Here is a 19722-nt window from a genome sequence, read left to right on the forward strand (position 1 = left end):
TTATGAGCTTGGTTGCAGGGGCAAGCCGGCCTGGACAACTGTGGGGAAGCAGCTGCTTGTAGGGGCAAGCCGGCCTGGACAACTGTGGGGAAGCAGCTGCTTGTAGGGGCAAGCCGGCCTGACAAGAGCTGTGTGAGCAGGGGCAGTAGCCGGCCTGCGAAGAGGGATTTGAAAATATGTTTGAATTTGAATATGAATTGGGGGGATTATGAAATAAAAGCCCACAACGAGGTAACAACCGAGAGCCCCCAATGAAAATATATATATATACGTAGATGGAAATACATAAGACGTGATATGTTAGAAGATGGTAGATAAGGGTAATGAATACAAAGAGCAAGGATGCACTAGATGCTACATAGAATATATACATGATATGTCGGGTAGGTGTAATGATTACCGAATGCCAGGATACGCTGGAGAAACATGACAGACGTGGTTGCTGTGATAAGTATGGCGGAGAGTCGCTGTAGAAAGGCCGAGTCATGGTAGGGCACTATGCCCATGGGAAGTAAACTAAGATCAAGGTCGAGCCATGGATGATTGGGCTCGACGGATGTCATCTTCGGGAGTCCGGATATACCTGGTGAAGCAGTCGGAAGACCAACGGCCCAGGGTCTTAATCATGTGGTCTTGGATGTTGACGTGGGCTGCTGTCGTCGCGGCTCCGATCCGAAACGAATGACCTGAGTACGAGGAGGGGTTTAGACCAATTCTGCACAACACTATGTTTAGCCAGGAAAGGAAAACAGATCTAGACACGGGAAGACCTGCTCTATCCGTAAACATAGCATCACAAGGCTTAGCTCCACACTGAAGCCGCACATACATGAGTAACCTCATACTTGAGAAGGGGCAACATGATTCCGAGGTAGCGAATACATTCACGGTCACTCCTTGGCGAAAGGGGTCTGTTTTTGATGTTTTGAGGGTAACTGAACACTTTGCTTGATTAGGATGAATAACTACATCCTCAACACACACATTGACCTCCGGGTCGAAGGTCTTTGCACATGTGAACTCCCCGCACCGCAGAAAGCCGAAGAAGGCTAAGGAACACATAGCTTCCATGACGAGGTCATCATGGGCCCCGAACACACCATTTCTCAATGCAGATACGATAAGTGACAGGATGTTGTGAGTGATAGGTAGGCGTTTCTTAGTACTTGAAACGTGCAGCTTCTTGTATCCTCGTAGTAAGGTCTGTAGTCTACTCATGCCTGGTGAGTTGGGGTGATCGAGGCAGGTATCGATGCCTGCGCGCAGGTAGACAAAACGGATTCCTGCTAAATAATTCTTGACTGTAGTACACTGGAGATGCAGGACGCTGAAGCAGTAAGCAATGAAATACTGCAGCAAAGACTCACTTACGACTGGCAGCTGGTGTTGATAGCGGAGAGAATGGCACAGTTGATATCTGATGAGGAAGTTAAGGTAGCACTGATACCCAGTAGAGTAGGTAGTCACGGTTCGAGGAGCGAGGGAGGCGGTCCACATGTTAACTAGCTGTTGGTTCAGTACCATGTCACAACTGAGCTGTCTGGGCACGGCGTGGCTCTGGGGGCTGCATGGGGGGCTAGCTGGCGGAACCTGTGAAACTGGAAACGTGAGAGGGCGTCAGCAAGTTCGTTGTGCACTCCTGGTACATGTTTGGCTAAAATGACATAGTTATGAGTAGCAGACAACCAAGTTAGTTTACGCATTAATGCCATGACATGTTTGCAACGTGCTCTGCCTTTCTTAATGATCTGAACGACTGCAAGATTGTCACACCGAAACATGATCTTTCGTTTACACCATTGTTTCCCCCACACCCAAGCTGCTACCACAATGGCATAGAGTTCCAAGAAGGCAGTACTCTTCATCAAGGTAGAATTGGATCTGATCTCTGGGGGCCAGCTCTCCGTTGAAAAAACCACCAAAGCCTGTAGAAGTGGCTGCGTCGGTGAATAATTCGATGTCATGGGACTCTGTGATGCGTGGATCATGAAAAAAAGACACTCCGTTCCACTGAAGCAGAAACTCTCTCCACATGCACAAGTCTGTGCGACATTCCTTAGACAAAGACACGTGGTAATGTAGTTTGCTGACTGTCGTAGATAAGCTGATGAGGTAGGAAACAAACGATCTCCCTGGGGGTATCACTCTGCAGGCATAATTGAGATGCCCGAGCAGGGATAGCAGTTCTCGGTTAGTACATTTCTTCTTGTGCATGAATGATTCGATGGCGCTGATAATCCGCTGAACTTTGTCTTGGGGGAGGTGGGAAGACATAGAAGTGGAGTCCAGTATGATGCCTAGATACTCTAAACGTGTGGTGGGACCCACCGTCTTCTTGGTTGATAAGGGAATGTTGAGCCGCTGGAACACCCGGCGAATATTTGTCATAGTTTCCTCAGCTGGGTAACCGGCGGGATCGATGGTTAAAAAATCATCCAGGAGGTGGAGAATATTCTGCACGTTATAATTGTGTTGTATGATCCAGCAGAGGGCTTGTGACAGGTGATCGAAGATTTTGGGGCTTGATCGGGATCCGAACGCCAAACGCTTGTAGAAGTAGTATCTCCCACGCCATTTAAAACCAAAGTAAGGCCAAAAGTCACTCTGAATAGGTACCTGTTTGAATGCGTCTTTAATATCGGCCTTGCACATGCGTGCATTTGGTCCTAATTGCATGATAATGCGGACGGCATTGTCTATGGTCACGTAAGACAAAGAACATGAGTCCTTGTCGATTAATTCATTAATGCTAGGGATGAAGTCGTCGTGCGGGGCGGACAGATCGAGAATCAGGCGTTGTTTTCCTGAATACTTCCCCACTGCGAGACCGAGGGGGTTAATGCGACAAACTCGGAAAGGAGGAAGGTGAAAAGGTCCACACACATACTTGTTGCTGACCTCCAGTTGAACTGCTTTATCCACTGCATCTGGGTTTTCCCTAGCACTAAGATTGTTCTCACATTCCAACGTATCAGTGGGCACTTTGGAAATCATGGGGTCAAAGCCCACGGTAAATCCTTGGATGACGTAGCTAGCAAAGTCACGATCTGGGTGTGCCTGGAGCTCCTCCGTTAAAACACGAACATTAACTGGAGAACTGTCTACTATATCCGGTCATTTGTCTGAGTTGCGTTTAGTCTGGCGACATGAGGATTTGCCATGAGAAGTAGCGTGGCAGGTTAAACATACGTGGGAGAAATTACATCTCTCCCTGGAGCACCCATTTTCGTTGAAGTTGTTACAGACTTCCCGGTTAGCTAGGAACACACGTGTGCGTCCCTTGGCGTCTTGCTCCCTGCTGGTCCGGGATTGGTTGATGAAGCGATCGCCGGGGGACCGAACGGGTTTGAATGCTAGGTTCGCACTAGGGCACTCTGCTCTGATGTGATCTATACTACCGCATGAACTGCATACCTTCCTCTTAAGGTGAGCGCAGCACACGTTGAAGATGTTTGTGTCGGGTTTGGACCAATCTATGATTTTTCCAATAGCTGCGTATGCTGCAACTCTCATAGCAAAACGTTTGTGATACTCGTAGTACCCATCCGCTTCGTACAGGGCCGCTAAGTCTAATACATACTCTTCATGTGCCTCCATTTGGGCCTTCTTGTGGGTGTCGTGGCCACAGTAAATGTTGCGGTAAGTTCTGAAGGCTTTAGAGAATTCCCGCGGAGATAGAGTTCTGGTCGGCTTGGATGTTGCATTCATTGTTTCCCCTTTACCGTCCCCAAAGTCGTGGATAGAGGTCAATAATAACGCCAGGTTAACATATTTACCTGTCCTGATCTTCGTGACCAGTTGCTCTGGAACCAGGTCGATAGGAGGGAGGGAGTCTGACGGAACGGCTGTAGTGTGGCCGACCTGTGGAGCTTGAAGTGGTGCTGGGAACGTGGTATCTTGTGCACAGGGGTAAGGTCCGACGTTAGAAGTTTGGTGAATATCCTGATTTGCAGTAGAAGATTGTGTAGGATCCTGAGTGGAGTAGGTGGATGGTTGGTTGCCTGAGGCCGCTGCCTGATTGTGTGCCATAGTGTAAACTAGGTCACTCAATTCCTTTAACTGATTCTGAAGAGAGGTGATAGTGGGTCCGTTATTGGCCGAAATTGCGACCTCCAGATGAGCCTGGGAGGCCACTAGGTCTGGGTCTGCTGGTACTGGTGGGTCTGCTGGTACTGGTAGGTCGGGAGGAGCACTGACGGTGGCAGCTGGCATGGAACGTGACCTCCGAGTAGGTACCTGCGGTGGAGCTTCGCTGGGTGCAGTCTGTGATGAATTCTCGTTGTACAGTTGAAGCAGCATCTTACGTCCCCACGTTTTTGGAAGCTTAAACCCCATGATACCTAGTCGTTGCCGCAAGACCTCTGTCATGAGATATGGGGTCTGTCTTCTGGACTGTCGGGGAGGTGGGACACTAGTTGATGTCGAGGTTTCGTCCGTTTCCGCCCAAGCACTCGGCCGAGAACGCGCCCGTCCTGATCTTCGACTTGTCATGATTGTACGTAACAAAGCTGTGCGGGTACGAAGCCGAATGGATCTAGTGGGATAAGTTCATTCGTGGTGTATCCGTATGAATCGGGTCAGGTACGGAACAGGTAGGGTGTAATGAGGTCAAAGTTGAGAGCGCAGAGCCCGAGAAGCAAGCGACAACATGGCGGATGAAACAGCGAATAAACATTGGAGGCGCATGCGCGGCCTGCCGGAAGTTTAGAAGTACGTGATGCACCCTTAACACATATGGAATTTGGCACCCGACATCAAATAATTAAAAATGTACGTAACGCAGATACTAAGAATAAACAATGACTATATGCATGGGTGAAACATGTAGGTATGTTTTTAGGAGAAACCTATAATTGTGCGGGTACATCATGTAGCTGAGATGGACAATGGATGCAAACAAGTTTAAGAATGAAAGCATGTAGGTACACGTGGGCATGAATATAATTGGTAGCGGGAAGTAATTATGCGTAGATGAATCAACCAACACGACAGAGAACACGGGGGTGGGCCGGAAGAGAATTAGAGCACATTTATAGCATAACGATTGATGAAAGAAACCGCCGGGAATGTAGTAAATGGATGTATGTCCGGGGCTGTCATTTCCGCACAAACAAAAATAATAAATTTACATATTGTATTTACATTTCATATTCTATTATCATTGGTCAATCGCATGGGACATGCTCTACAACGGGAAGGGCATGTATAACCAGGGTATTTTGGAAAAAGTTTTTTTTAATATTTACTTAAAATGTAGTTTACTAAATTAAGCTTTTGGGTAAAATATAGACGCATATGAGAGAAGTGATTGTGCAGGGTGAGGGCATCATCCCTAGGGCAAGTGATTATTGGTTTTGCTTCTCTTAAGTGATAGAGTATAACTTTTCATTAGTACAATGAATTAGTAGAATTGGTCTTGCAATGAAAATGTCAGAAGGGAGATAAATGGATGGAACAAAGTTGTTAGTCTTGTGGTGATCAAATATTTCTGAACACTACTGCTTGATTGGAATGTCTAAATAACATGATTAAGTATCTTTTCGGGCCTTCCAGTCTGACAGAGTATTTGATGGTATTTGATTTTGTGAGTATGTCCGAGTTGACCAATGACCCTAGGAAAGTAATCAAGTTGGTTAGTCGAGAAGAGTTTGAGGATAAAACTGATTACAATGGAAATTGGGGTTCATTGGGAAATGAGCATTGTGACTCATTTCTCATGATGTCAAATATGATTTTGGTGGGAGGAGCTAAAATTATCATCGATAGTATTTTGTTAGTTGTCCGAGAGTGGTGCGGGGAGTCGGGAGCATACAGCTGAACAGAAACGTTCACTGTAAATTGGGATCCCGGGTCAGAAAAGAAGTAGAGTTAAACGTTCATCAGAAAAACCATCAGGCTCTTCAACGCATCATCTAGGTACTTATCTGAGGACCATGTGTGTATATTTATGATTAATTCTATCATAAATAAAAAGGACTTGAGCAAACCAGCTGACTTGTGATTTTGAGAGAGCTACATCATCCCTAGAACCAAGGAGTGGTTGATAAGTACAAGTGACCAAAGGTAAAAGGGTAAAGTACCCAGAACCTAAGGTTACAGTAATCTGACCGTAGTTGCTGTAAATAATGGTTAGTTGTGCGATATATTAATCAATATTGAATGAAATTGAATATTTTATATATTATATTACAGACATAAGTCCATATATACAATGAACACCTTTTTAAAACCTGGTAGTATAATAATGGAATTAAATTGCATACTTCAGTTTGGATTTGTTGACTGGTATTTCCTGAGATTGTGCTTGAGGTGATCAGCTGATAATGTTTTTTGAGATTGCGAAAAACATTGTGTCAGTGTAAAACTTGAGTTTATTAAATATGTAAATAAATTTGGGGAGCCATGCGTTACCACTTACTATAACCCGAGTTAGCGCTATATTGAAGGGCGCAATAGTGAGGGAGCACTGTAATTAGAATAGCAACTATGTAGAAAGTACACAAATACTTAAAACATGATTTCAACAGCTTGATTATAGAAACAAGATAACATGTTTTAAATTTAAAATTAAATTCATTACAAAATCCAACATCAATTAGTATTTTGTTAAAATTACCCCCTTCGAAAGACATGACATATGAATGCTGTTTTTGAAATTCTACGAAGATCTAGGGTAAATATGTAAGTAGGAAACTGGAGAGAAGCAGGGTGATTGTACTGGAAAGAACCATCGGCCTGTGAGCCCGAAGACTGAATGCTTCTGTTTCTCTTTAGGATAGAAATATTTATTCATGTGTCAGAAGAAAAGTAGCAAGATTGGGTCAAAGTGCCAGAGAGCAAATAGAAGATGTTTTTTGACGTGACCAAATATTGTAGAAATGTACTGCTTGACTGTAATGGTCTGTTTGGAGTTTCCTGGTGCTTACTAATCTGATATAGTTAAACAAGGGTATTTCGATATACATGTATATATTTTGATATATAAACATTCAAACATTTTATGAAATTTCAGATTGAATTTTGTTCTCAGAAATGTATAACAAAGGATAACAGTAAATTGGTGAAGCAAGGACCTCTGAATATAGATCATGAATAATTTTATTCCAAGCTGTTACAGGTCTAATAAAAATACTCAAGTTATTGCAAATTATCACCAGGGAGTATAGAGGGAATAGTCGGCCATTAACTGGAAGCTACAAATGATACTTTTTAATAACATTTTGGGCACCAAAATGTCTAGAACTTTCCTGATACACTTTGTGTGCAAGAGAGACCAGATGGCTGATGGGAGCGGGTAGTCAGGTGAAGCACGGTGATATTGTTTGAATCTCAACCAAAACTTGACAAAATGGAAATGAGTTAGTTTTGAAAGAAAGAATCAAGGAGACTAAAGTAGTGACTCATTTGTTACTGAAACAAAGAGATATGACTCTTTTCGGTTTGGGCATTGGTTAAAATAGAGAAAGACAGAGAACAAAGAATTAGGATGATAGTATTTTGTTAGTTGTCAGAGAGTGGAGTGGGTGTTCGATTCTCCCCGCAGACCTGAGAGGTTCTCTCTAAAGAGTCCTCTCTACTGTTGGATTCAAAGCGATACGTTCAGATTCAAATTGGAACATTGCTGTGCTTTTCATTATATCATCTGGATTTGTGTTGTATTGTGTGAAGATATTGTCAATGGGCATGTTGACGGGGAATTAGCTCTTAGGGGAATAAAGAACAAAATCAACATCACTGTCCCGGAACGCTTTATGCACAACATGTAAACAATAAACAACAATTGCACAATGAGCGGAATACCTGCTCTGACCAAACAAACACAGCGATGAGCAGACCTTCCAGCTCAGGCATACATGAGGTGAGCGGAGCTCCAGCTCAACCTCTGGACGTTTCCTACGAGGCACATCCTGCTCGAGGTCGTCCTTACACCCATGCTCGGAATACCAAGCTTGACTAACACCATGTAATGGTAACACATATATAGTTATGAACAACAATGGACAGACAAAGAGAAAATGACGTTGCTTTGGACATTGGACATATGGGCGTGATGAACCGACGCAGTTCAGGGGATGATCAATTAAGGCAATAAATGCCATACTATAACAAGAGTCATCAGAAAGATGACATATCCCCCCGGCAGCTGTCTGTAAAGTAACCACTAGTAAATGTGCAATTCTGTATGTAATGAGTCAACAGTTGAATGTTCTTTTAGAAGCATACACTGTTTACCCACTGAATGGTTTTCGAATTCTGGCCCGGAAACGAACCCGTTCCCCAATGGAGTCTAGGTCAAACTTCTTTCCATAAAAATTGTAAAAAATGAAAATTCGTAAAAACAAATAAATAACAAAAGGTATCACTCCAGTATGTGCCTGATAGCTTTGCCAAGTTTTGATCAAATACACTGAATGGTTTTCGAATTCTGCCCCGGAAACGAACCCCATCCCCAATTGAGTCTATGTCCAACTTCATTCCATAAAAATTTAAAAAAATAAAAATTAGAAAAATCCCAAAATATCAAAAGGCACCACTTCAGTATGTGCCTGATAGATTTGCCAAGTTTCGATCAAATACACTGAATGGTTTTCGAATTCTGCCCCGGAAACGAACCCCATCCCCAATTGAGTCTATGTCCAACTTCATTCCATAAAAATTTAAAAAAAATAAAAATTAGAAAAATCCCAAAATATCAAAAGGCACCTCTTCAGTATGTGCCTGATAGCTTTGCCAAGTTTCGATCAAATACACTGAATGGTTTTCAAATTCTGCCCCGGAAACGTACCCCATCCCCAATTGAGTCTATGTCCAACTTCATTCCATAAAAATTTAAAAAAATAAAAATTAGAAAAATCCCAAAATATCAAAAGGCACCACTTCAGTATGTGCCTGATAGATTTGCCAAGTTTCGATCAAATACACTGAATGGTTTTCGAATTCTGCCCCGGAAAAGGAAATGATTACGGACGGACAGACGGACAGACGGACAGATGGTCAGACGGACAGATGGACAGACAGACAGACTGGCTGATCGCTATATCCCCCAGCATTATATGCCGGGGGGATAAAAAGCAGTAGTTAAAGGGAAGTGACATGGTAGTCCAGGCTGACTGACAGTCAAAATACAATGAAATGTTGGTGAGGATTAACAACGGGGATTAGTGTCTTATAAATAATGGCAATTAAGTTATGGAGACATAAACATGTCATGGCATATATTGCCTGGGCAAGTGGGGCTAGATGTTAGCCTTCCCACAATATTCAAGAATTCTGTCTCCAATAAATGGGCTTTGAGCAACAAATCTGACTTGTGCTTTGAGTGAGCTACATCATCCCCAGAGCCAAGGAGTGGTAAGGATAAGTTGGCGAGGTAGAAGGGTATCACATACCCAACACCTACAGTAACACTACTTACACATTGCTGGAGAAACTCCTTGGAATTCCCTTGCAAGAATAAATACAGAAGCATTGTTTCTGATCATTTAGACACTTTAATTTTCAAATCAGCACTTTTGCTTACATTGAAAAAAAAGATACATTATAAAAAGTGCATGCCTGTGATAAAATATCCTTGCCATTACCGGTCCTTGGAACAAAATAAGGAAATGCACACCTATAACATTCTACAGCAATCTATGCATTTACTTTGTGTCTATTCAACACATAGAGGTTAGATCACGGGGACCCAGGGTCTAATCCTTGAAATGGTTAATTAAACCACAAGGCGCACAGCGCCAAGTGGATTAATCAACCATTTCAACGATTAGACACTGGGGTCCGAGTGGTCTAACATACTTAAACCATGTCCAACATTTATAGCACCTAAAATGCTTAAAAAACATTGTTTTGTAAAAGGTATTTTGTAAGATATTCAGGAACTCTATGCTCAACTGTGATGAGAACACTATGTGAGTAGGCACATGAAATCTGTCCCCTGAGCCTTTCACACATGCATCTCAAGCTTTGCTGATTTGAGTCATGAAATGCATATCCCCGGGCAAGTATACCATTCATTTTGGACCAACTCGAGCACTTTTATCAGTAACCTAAATATTACCTCTCCATGCTGATGGGCCTATTATGAGCAAACACAGCCCTGATCAAGATCAAAATAGTAATTTCTTTTCTATCTGTTCCTTTCCTTGAACGAAAAGCTGCCAAATCATAAGTATTGTACAAATACTAGAATGCATATACTAGATGCAAATACTAGAGTAACATACTGTATAAAAATTGCATAAAACATATTTCACAGTGCAGACTCCCTGGGTTCCAATCCCGTTGGCAACAAACATTTTTCATGAAATTGTTCTATCATCAAGATAACTGATAGGGGAAAAAAAAAAAAGTTCTGTCATTGCCAAGTGGTGTTTAACTAACAATTAAGTTAGACCACGGACAAAGACAAAGGAGCATGGTTAAAATCTTTATAATCACCTTTCAGTGATTGACCAGTTGATCAATGATGACTAACAACTAATCGCTGAAGGTACATCGACAACTGCAGAAATCTCCCCAGTCACGTTGATCATGTCGGCCATTTTGACATCCTGTACTTGAAGTATGTTTTACAATGCACTTTTACTGAGAATGACTAACTGAGTTAGTTATGTCAGACGTTACTCGTCTAATGATGATATTATTTAAATCTATTTGTTGTAACCAAACTATGAAAGATGGGATATTACTTCATGTCATCTCGTTTTGAAAAGTATTTTATCTGCGATACAGTTGGTTGTTGTGTGTTTGGTAGTGTAAACATGAAGTCACTCGTACAAAATGATATTACGTCTACATCCTTTGAAGTATAAAATAGGGATATAAGAAGAATTGACTTTCATTTTACAGTTTGAAAAAGTGAAAATCAATTCCTAATATGTGTACTTTGTATGATTACCTGAAATGAAAATAATCCCAAACCATTTTCCTTCTATTTCTGTCATTACTTTAGCAGCATTATAACTTTATGAAACTTACAGGAACATTGATGCGTTGAAGACCTTCCTCCTCCATCTGATGGTAGATGTAATCAGTGATAATCTGAAATGGGGAATAGTGTGAGTGAGTGAGTGAGTGAGTTGGTGCTCGCTGCTTAAAGTAAAGTCACACCATTATCAAAACATCACAATCCATATCAGACCAAGTGAGTCTGGCACATCAGCGGTAAAAACTAAGTTTTAGTCCACTAGTCCTTGTTTCGAAGTTCCTGAAGTGTCTGTGGAGCACTTGGTTGACGTCGAAGGCGCCAATCCATCTCATCCCACATGTGCTTGATTGGTGACAGATCAGGGGAGCGAGCCGGCCAGGGGATGACATTTACGTTGTTTTGTTGAAGAGAATCCAGAACAAGTCGAGCAATATGAGCCCGGTTGTTGTCATGTTGAAAGGTAATGCCTGGGCCATGACGACGCAAAAACGGTAGAACAACAGGGCCGATGATCTCGTCGTGGTAGCGCTGTCCATTGAGATTTCCCTCTACCACTATCAAACGGAAACCCTCTGTCTTGCTGTAATTCCACCCCATACCAAAACGCTGCCGCCACCAAACCGATCTTCTTCCATGACACATTGATTGACGTAACGTTCACCTCGACGTCGGTACACTCGAATCCGTCCATCGCTGTGGCTGAGGTGAAAACGAGACTCGTCAGTGAATAGAACTTGTCCCCACTGCATGGCCGTCCAGAGTAGACGCTGTCTGCACCACTGTAGACGTGCTTGACGGTGGTTTCCTGTCAAAATGGGGCGTCTGGCGGGTCTTCTGGCAACAATCCCTGCACATCTGAGGCGATGACGTACGGTTGGTGAAGGTATTCGTCGAAGGCCAGGGATGCTTCTTGCAGTCACTGTTGCTGGCTGGAATTGATTTCGTAGGTGTGTTGTTCGAATCCAGTTGTCTTATCGATTATTGGTTACACGTGGCTTGCCACTCCGAGGATGGTCTCTGACTGCATTCGTCTGTTGCCAATGTTGCCATAAACACCAAATGGTGTTTCCGTGGACGCTTAATTGTCTTGCAACATCACGTTGACTTGATCCTGCTTCAAGCATACCAATGGCTCACAGACGCTCATTTTTGGACAGGCGTGGCATTTCGTAATGTTGAATAATTGCATAATTTTTTTTGTTTTTTGAGTGGTTGTTGTCAGCACGATGCTAAACAATGCATCTGGAATCCCGTTAACACACATGTTTTTATACCCATTCTTGGATAGTGAAATGCATGGGGCATGCATAAAAGTAAACTTTTGCATGGAATGCATGCTTTTCTGTAGCAGTTGCGTTTTTGCGACTTGATTCCATACATGTACTACAATACTGAAAACCAAACTTTACTTGTTTGAAAAATACACTAAGATACTGGTGTCACAGGAACTTTTGTTGTTGAGTATATATTAGGGACACTATTATCACAACATCACCACATTACAATCTGTATAAGGGACACCATTATCACCACTTCGCAATCTGTATTAGACACACTATTATCACAACATCACTACATCACTACATCACAATCTGTATAAGGGACACCATTATCACAAAATCACAATCTGTATTTGGGACACCATTATCACAACATAGCAATCTGTATTAGACACACTATTATCACAACATCACAATCTGTATAAGGGACACCATTATCACAACATAGCAATCTGTATTAGACACACTATTATCACAACATCACAATCTGTATAAGGGACACCATTATCACAACATAGCAATCTGTATTAGACACACTATTATCACAACATCACAATCTGTATAAGGGACACCTTTATCACAACATAGCAATCTGTATTAGACACACTATTATCACAACATCACAATCTGTATAAGGGACACCTTTATCACAACATAGCAATCTGTATTAGACACACTATTATCACAACATCACAATCTGTATAAGGGACACCATTATCACCACTTCGCAATCTGTATTAGACACACTATTATCACAACATCACTACATCACAATCTGTATAAGGGACACCATTATCACCACATCGCAATCTGTATTAGACACTCCATTATCACTACATCACTACATCACAATCTGTATAAGGGACACAATTATCACCACATCGCAATCTGTATTAGACACACTATTATCACAACATCACTACATCACAATCTGTATAAGGGACACCATTATCACCACATCGCAATCTGTATTAGACACTCCATTATCACTACATCACTACATCACAATCTGTATAAGGGACACAATTATCACCACATCGCAATCTGTATTAGACACACCATTATCACAACATCACTACATCACTACATCACAATCTGTATTAGGGACACCATTATCACAACATAGCAATCTGTATTAGACACACTATTATCACAACATCACAATCTGTATAAGGGACACCTTTATCACAACATAGCAATCTGTATTAGACACACTATTATCACAACATCACAATATGTATAAGGGACACCTTTATCACAACATAGAAATCTGTATTAGACACACTATTATCACAACATCACAATCTGTATAAGGGACACCATTATCACCACTTCGCAATCTGTATTAGACACACTATTATCAAAACATCACTACATCACAATCTGTATAAGGGACACCTTTATCACAACATAGCAATCTGTATTAGACACACTATTATCACAACATCACAATCTCCCAGCTGAAATGCACACCATGGGATACCATGCTAAACCATGGTCACTTTTATTTCTTACCATGGTATACCACGGTCACTGGAGACCATGGTCAACAGAAACCATGGCAGACCATGGTCATTGAAGATTTTACCATGGTAGACCATGGGCATCTTTAACAAAACTATGGTAGACCATGGTCATCTTAGATAAATCCATGGTAGACCATGGGCATCTTTAACAAAACTATGCTAGACCATGGTCATTGAAGATTTTACCATGGAAGACCATGGTCATCTTAAACAAAATTATGGTAGACCATGGTTATCTTAGAGGTGAAGTGAAACTGGGTTTAACGTCACGTCCAAGATTATTGCAATTATATAGCGAGGTGCATGCACATGTGTGTGTACGGCTGCTTGTACTTGTCCGGACTGATGCTGATTTATAGTGCTAGCCCACTGAGATACCATGCCGCAGTTTACATGAATACCCCACTCAGACACAGTATACTGACTCCGAGCCGACCAGTCCTTGTTTTAGCCCCTTAATGCCGAGTGCCAGACAGGGTTACAACAAGTACCATCTTTTAACGTCTTTTGGTATGACGCGGCCAAGGATCGAACCCCGGACCTTCCGCTCTCCGGGCGGACGCTATACCTCTAGACCACGGAGGCAGTCTCATCTTAGATAAATCCATGGTAGACCATGGTCATCTTTAACAAAACTATAGTAGACCATGGTCATTGAAGATTTTACCATGGTAGACCATGGTCATCTAAAACAAAACTATGGTAGACCATGGTCATCTAAGACAATTCCATGGTAGACCATAGTCATCTAAGACATTGCCATGGTAGACCATGGTCATCACAAACAAAACCATGGTAGACCATGGTCATCTTAGATAAATCCATGGTAGACTATCGTCATCTTAGATAAATCCATGGTAGATCAAGGTCATCTTAGATATATCCATGGTAGACCATGGTCATCTTAGATAAATCCATGGTAGATCATGGTCATCTTGGATAAATCCATGGTAGATCATGGTCATCTAAGACAAATCCATGGTAGACCATGGTCATCTTAGATAAATCCATGGTAGACCATGGTCATCTTAGATAAATCCATGGTAGACCATGGGCATCTTTAACAAAACTATGGTAGACCATGGTCATTGAAGATTTTACCATGGTAGACCATGGGCATCTTTAACAAAACTATGGTAGACCATGGTCATCTTAGATAAATACATGGTAGACCATGGGCATCTTTAACAAAACTATGCTAGACCATGGTCATTGAAGTTTTTACCATGGAAGACCATGGTCATCTTAAACAAAATTATGGTAGACCATGGTTATCTTAGAGGTAAAGTGAAACTGGATTTAACGTCACGTCCAAGATTATTGCAATTATATAGCGAGGTGCATGCACGTGTGTGTGTGCGGCTGCTTGTACTAGTCCGGACTGATGCTGATTTATAGTGCTAGCCCACCGAGATACCATGCCGCAGTTTAACATGAATACCCCACTCAGACACAGTATACTGACTCCGAGCCGACCAGTCCTTGTTTTAGCCCCTTAATACCGAGTGCCAGACAGGGTTACAACAAGTACCATCTTTTAACGTCTTTTGGTATGACGCGGCCAAGGATCGAACCCCGGACCTTCCGCTCTCCGGGCGGACGCTATACCTCTAGACCACGGAGGCGGTCTCATCTTAGATAAATCCATGGTAGACCATGGTCATCTTTAACAAAACTATAGTAGACCATGGTCATTGAAGATTTTACCATGGTAGACCATGGTCATCTAAAACAAAACTATGGTAGACCATGGTCATCTTTGACAAAACTATGGTAGATCATGGTCATCTTAGATAAATCCATGGTAGACCATGGTCATCTTTAACAAAACTATAGTAGACCATGGTCATTGAAGATTTTACCATGGTAGACCATGGTCATCTTAAACAAAACTATGGTAGACCATGGTCATCTTAGATAAATCCATGGTAGATCAAGGTCATCTTAGATATATCCATGGTAGACCATGGTCATCTTAGATAAATCCATGGTAGATCATGGTCATCTTAGATAAATCCATGGTAGATCATGGTCATCTTAGATAAATCCATGGTAGACCATGGTAATCTAAGACATTGCCATGGTAGACCATGGTCATCACAAACAAAACCATGGTAGACCATAGTCATCTTAGATAAATCCATGGTAGACCATGGTAATCTAAGACATTGCCATGGTAGACCATGGTCATCACAAACAAAACCATGGTAGACCATAGTCATCTTAGATAAATCCATGGTAGACCATGGTTATCTAAGACATTGCCATGGTAGACCATGGTCATCACAAACAAAAATCATGGTAGACAATGGTCATCTTAGATAAATCCATGGTAGACCATGGTCATCTAAGACATTGCCATGGTAGACAATGGTCATCACAAACAAAACCATGGTAGACCATGGTCATCTTAGATAAATCCATAGTAGACCATGGTCATCTAAGACATTGCCATGGTAGACCATGGTCATCACAAACAAAACCATGGTAGATCATGGTCATCTTAGATAAATCCATGGTAGACCATGGTCATCGAAGACATTGCCATGGTAGACCATGGTAATCACAAACAAAACCATGGTAGACTATGGTCATCTTAGATAAATCCATGGTAGACCATGGTCATCTAAGACATTGCCATGGTAGACCATGGTCATCACAAACAAAACCATGGTAGACCATGGTCATCTTAGATAAATCCATGGTAGATCATGGCCATCCAAGACATTGCCATGGTAGACCATGGTCATCCCAAACAAAACCATGGTTGACCATGGTCATCTTTATAAGACATAGCCATGGTAGACCATGATTATTTCAAACTGTGATAAAAAAATATATGAAAAATTACCTCTTGTTTCATAATTTTGAATTTCATTAATGAATCACAAATAATGGTCACATCAAATGAAAAGTAATGCTATTGTATCAACTAAGCATTGTAAAGAAGCATTAAAACATATAAGTTGCAGATGAAATATATTTTTCACCAGGAATTGATGGTTTTTTTCATAAATATTCATTACACATATCACACACATCCTTGTACTTGAAGTTTGTGTGCATAGAGCAATCCTAGAGTTTGTGCAGCAAACAACAACAAACAATGGAATATAATATCATAATTTATTTACATTGGCGACAAAGGGGGGCTACCTCAGTTGCTGGTGCTAGTGGGTCGTAAACCCGAGTGATAGGAATAGACAAAGAGTACCCCGAGGATCGTGGATTCTGGGTTGATAGCTTGTTAGTGGGTCGTCAACCCGAGTATTGTTGTGGATTAATCTGGGATCGTGGATCCCAGTATTAGTATAGATGTACCCTTGGAGGTCGTGAAGCTCCGGGTGTTAGGTTAGGGAGAGGTATATCGTATGAGTTGGGGGCTACAGACGCCCTGCCTGATGGAGCAACCAAGGCAGCCTCACAAGGTGGTATGAAGGGGATGGATGGTGGGAGAAGCATAAACGAGATGGCTTTGATAGAAACGAGAATGAGCGGATGGTAGGTGAAGGGTTAAATAGGCTTTAGTGAGTGACGTCAGAAGCATGGGTTTGCGCATGCGTTGCCGACAAGGAATTAATTGTGGGATAGGTAAAGTGTAACCTGATCCATAGCAGAAAAATGGAGTACGATGTACAAGTGATGACAGTTCATAATAAAAATATATGACGTTGTAGGATACATAAAGCACGAGAAGCTGCGGCTAAGGTACTAGTTGTTTGTGCACAAACTAAAATAATAAATTTGACATTTTGTGCAGCAAACAACAACAAACAATGGAATATAATATCATAATTTATTTACATTGGCGACAAAGGGGGGCTACCTCGGTTGCTGGTGCTAGTGGGTCGTAAACCCGAGTGATAGGAATAGAGAAAGAGTACCCCGAGGATCGTGGATCCTGGGTTGATAGCTTGTTAGTGGGTCGTCAACCCGAGTATTGTTGTGGATTAATCTGGGATCGTGGATCCCAGTATTAGTATAGATGTACCCTTGGAGGTCGTGAAGCCCCGGGTGTTAGGTTAGGGAGAGGTATATGGTATGAGTTGGGGGCTACAGACGCCCAAAGAGAGGTTGTGTAGCTACCGAGTGCCCCCAAGGAATAATATGTAATGACTTATAACAAAGTTTAATAGCATCAGTCCTTGTACACGTGCTGTATAGTCTGTATCACAATATCACAGGCAGTAGCAGGGGTATGGAATTTATGGCACAATGTCTGTATATCTTCACTTAGCACATAGGTACAACATACACTACAGAAGAGTCCTGAGATGATTTGGCACGAAGAATGATGGCACACGCAACTAACGGTCATGATTAAACATGGGTTGAGAACGATGCTTCACAACCATCTAAATATATACACAAACTGACGTGGTAGACTATGGCGCCTCGTCAGGTCGAAGTCAAGTCTATGCATGTCGCACGGTACATAGGGAGATCTGGACTTGGCGCAAGGTAGCTTCGGGGGTTTGGATGTACCAAGTAAAACAGTCAGAGCTCCATCGTCCTAGCGTCTTGATAAGGTGTTCCTCTAGGCGAGCTTGAGCTGCCGTTGTGGCCGCGCCGATCCTGAAAGAGTGTCCTGAATACCCACTGGAACTAAAACCTGCGCGACACAATATAATGCTGAGCCATCTCAGAAAGGTATTCCTGGTAATGGCTGTAAAGGAGCTGTCCACAAAGAGGGGGTCGGTGTTACGTGCCCCACTCTGTCGTCTGATCCATACGAGTTGTGTCAGGCTGCGAAAGGGGCACACCAGGTTCTTCGTAGCAAACAATGAAATATGTACGCCTTGACGAAAGGGGTCAGTCTTAGACACTCGTAAAATGCACCTGGCACGATTTGAATCGAATGTGATGTCTTCTACGCAGATGTTGGCATCGACGTCGAAACTAGATGAGCAGGTAAACTTGCCACAACGTAAAAATCCAAAGAAGGCAATGGTGCACATAGTCTCCATATTCAAGTCATTGTAAGGTCCTAGCACACCCTGTCTTAGGAGAGTGACGATCCGACAGAGAATGTCATACGTAATGGGAAGCCTCTTACTCTTGACGGGAGATTGTAACTTCTTGTATCCTCTCATCAAAGTCTGGATACGGGCGAAGGCACCTGAGGCTGGGGAATCAAACACAGTATGTAATCCGGCTTGCAAGTAAGTATACCTAATACCCGCCAGGTATGTTTTCACTTTTGTATAGGCGAGCTTAAGGACCCCGAAACAGTGGGCCAGAAAGTACTGGAGATACGTCTCTTGCACTGGGGGCAGAGTGTCGGCTTCCATTGGAAACAGGTACACACGGATCATGAACTTGATGTAGCACTGCACCCCTGTAGCGTAAGTGTGTCTGGTGCGAGGGGTAATGGCGGCGGACCACAGGGTATTCAGATGGGTATTCAAATCCAGATGACTTGTGAACTGGGAGGGCATGGTGTGGCATTCTTCTCTGCTGGCTTCGGAATTTCTTGAGCTGCAAACGAGAGCGCGCATCAGCAATGTTGTTATGAACGCCAGGGATATGTTGTGCGATGACGACAAAGTTACCTTTTGCAGCAGTCCAGGTTAGTGTTCTCATTAAAGACATAATCTTAATACATTTGGATCTGCCTTTCCTAATGATATGAACTGTTGATATATTGTCACAGCGAAAGAGCACGCGCTTTTGTGACCATCTATGTCCCCACAAGATGGCTGCCACAACAATGGGGTATAATTCCAGGAAGGCAAGGCTGTGTTCTACGCTCAATCCACTTAACAGTTTTGGAGGCCATTTGTCGGCAAACCAGGATCCTTGGAAATAACGACCAAAGCCTACAGTAGCGGCCGCATCTGTGTATAGTTCCATGTCACAGTTAGAGGTGGCAGTACAGTCATGGAAGAATGACACTCCATTCATCTTTCAGGAAGGTGGCCCACATGTGTAGGTCTTGGCGGCAGGCATGGGATAGGTACACATGATGGTGGAGTTTTTTCACTGTCTT

The 19722-nt window shown here is 42.4% G+C and overlaps 1 protein-coding gene across 2 annotated transcripts in view; it reads right to left on the bottom strand.

The window, feature by feature from the left end:
* The window catches only part of LOC124118013 (dentin matrix acidic phosphoprotein 1-like), a 397126-nt gene that overhangs the window by 197975 nt on the left and 179429 nt on the right, over positions 1-19722 (bottom strand). For both annotated transcript variants that reach the window (XM_048396585.1, XM_046480046.2), the window contains exon 6: positions 10978-11040. In XM_048396585.1, the coding sequence (XP_048252542.1) occupies positions 10978-11040 (63 nt within the window). The remainder of the gene's footprint in view (positions 1-10977; positions 11041-19722) is intronic.

Source organism: Haliotis rufescens, unplaced genomic scaffold (genome assembly GCF_023055435.1).
Source record: "Haliotis rufescens isolate VD_foot unplaced genomic scaffold, xgHalRufe1.0.p SCAF_1, whole genome shotgun sequence".
NCBI lineage: Eukaryota > Metazoa > Mollusca > Gastropoda > Lepetellida > Haliotidae > Haliotis > Haliotis rufescens.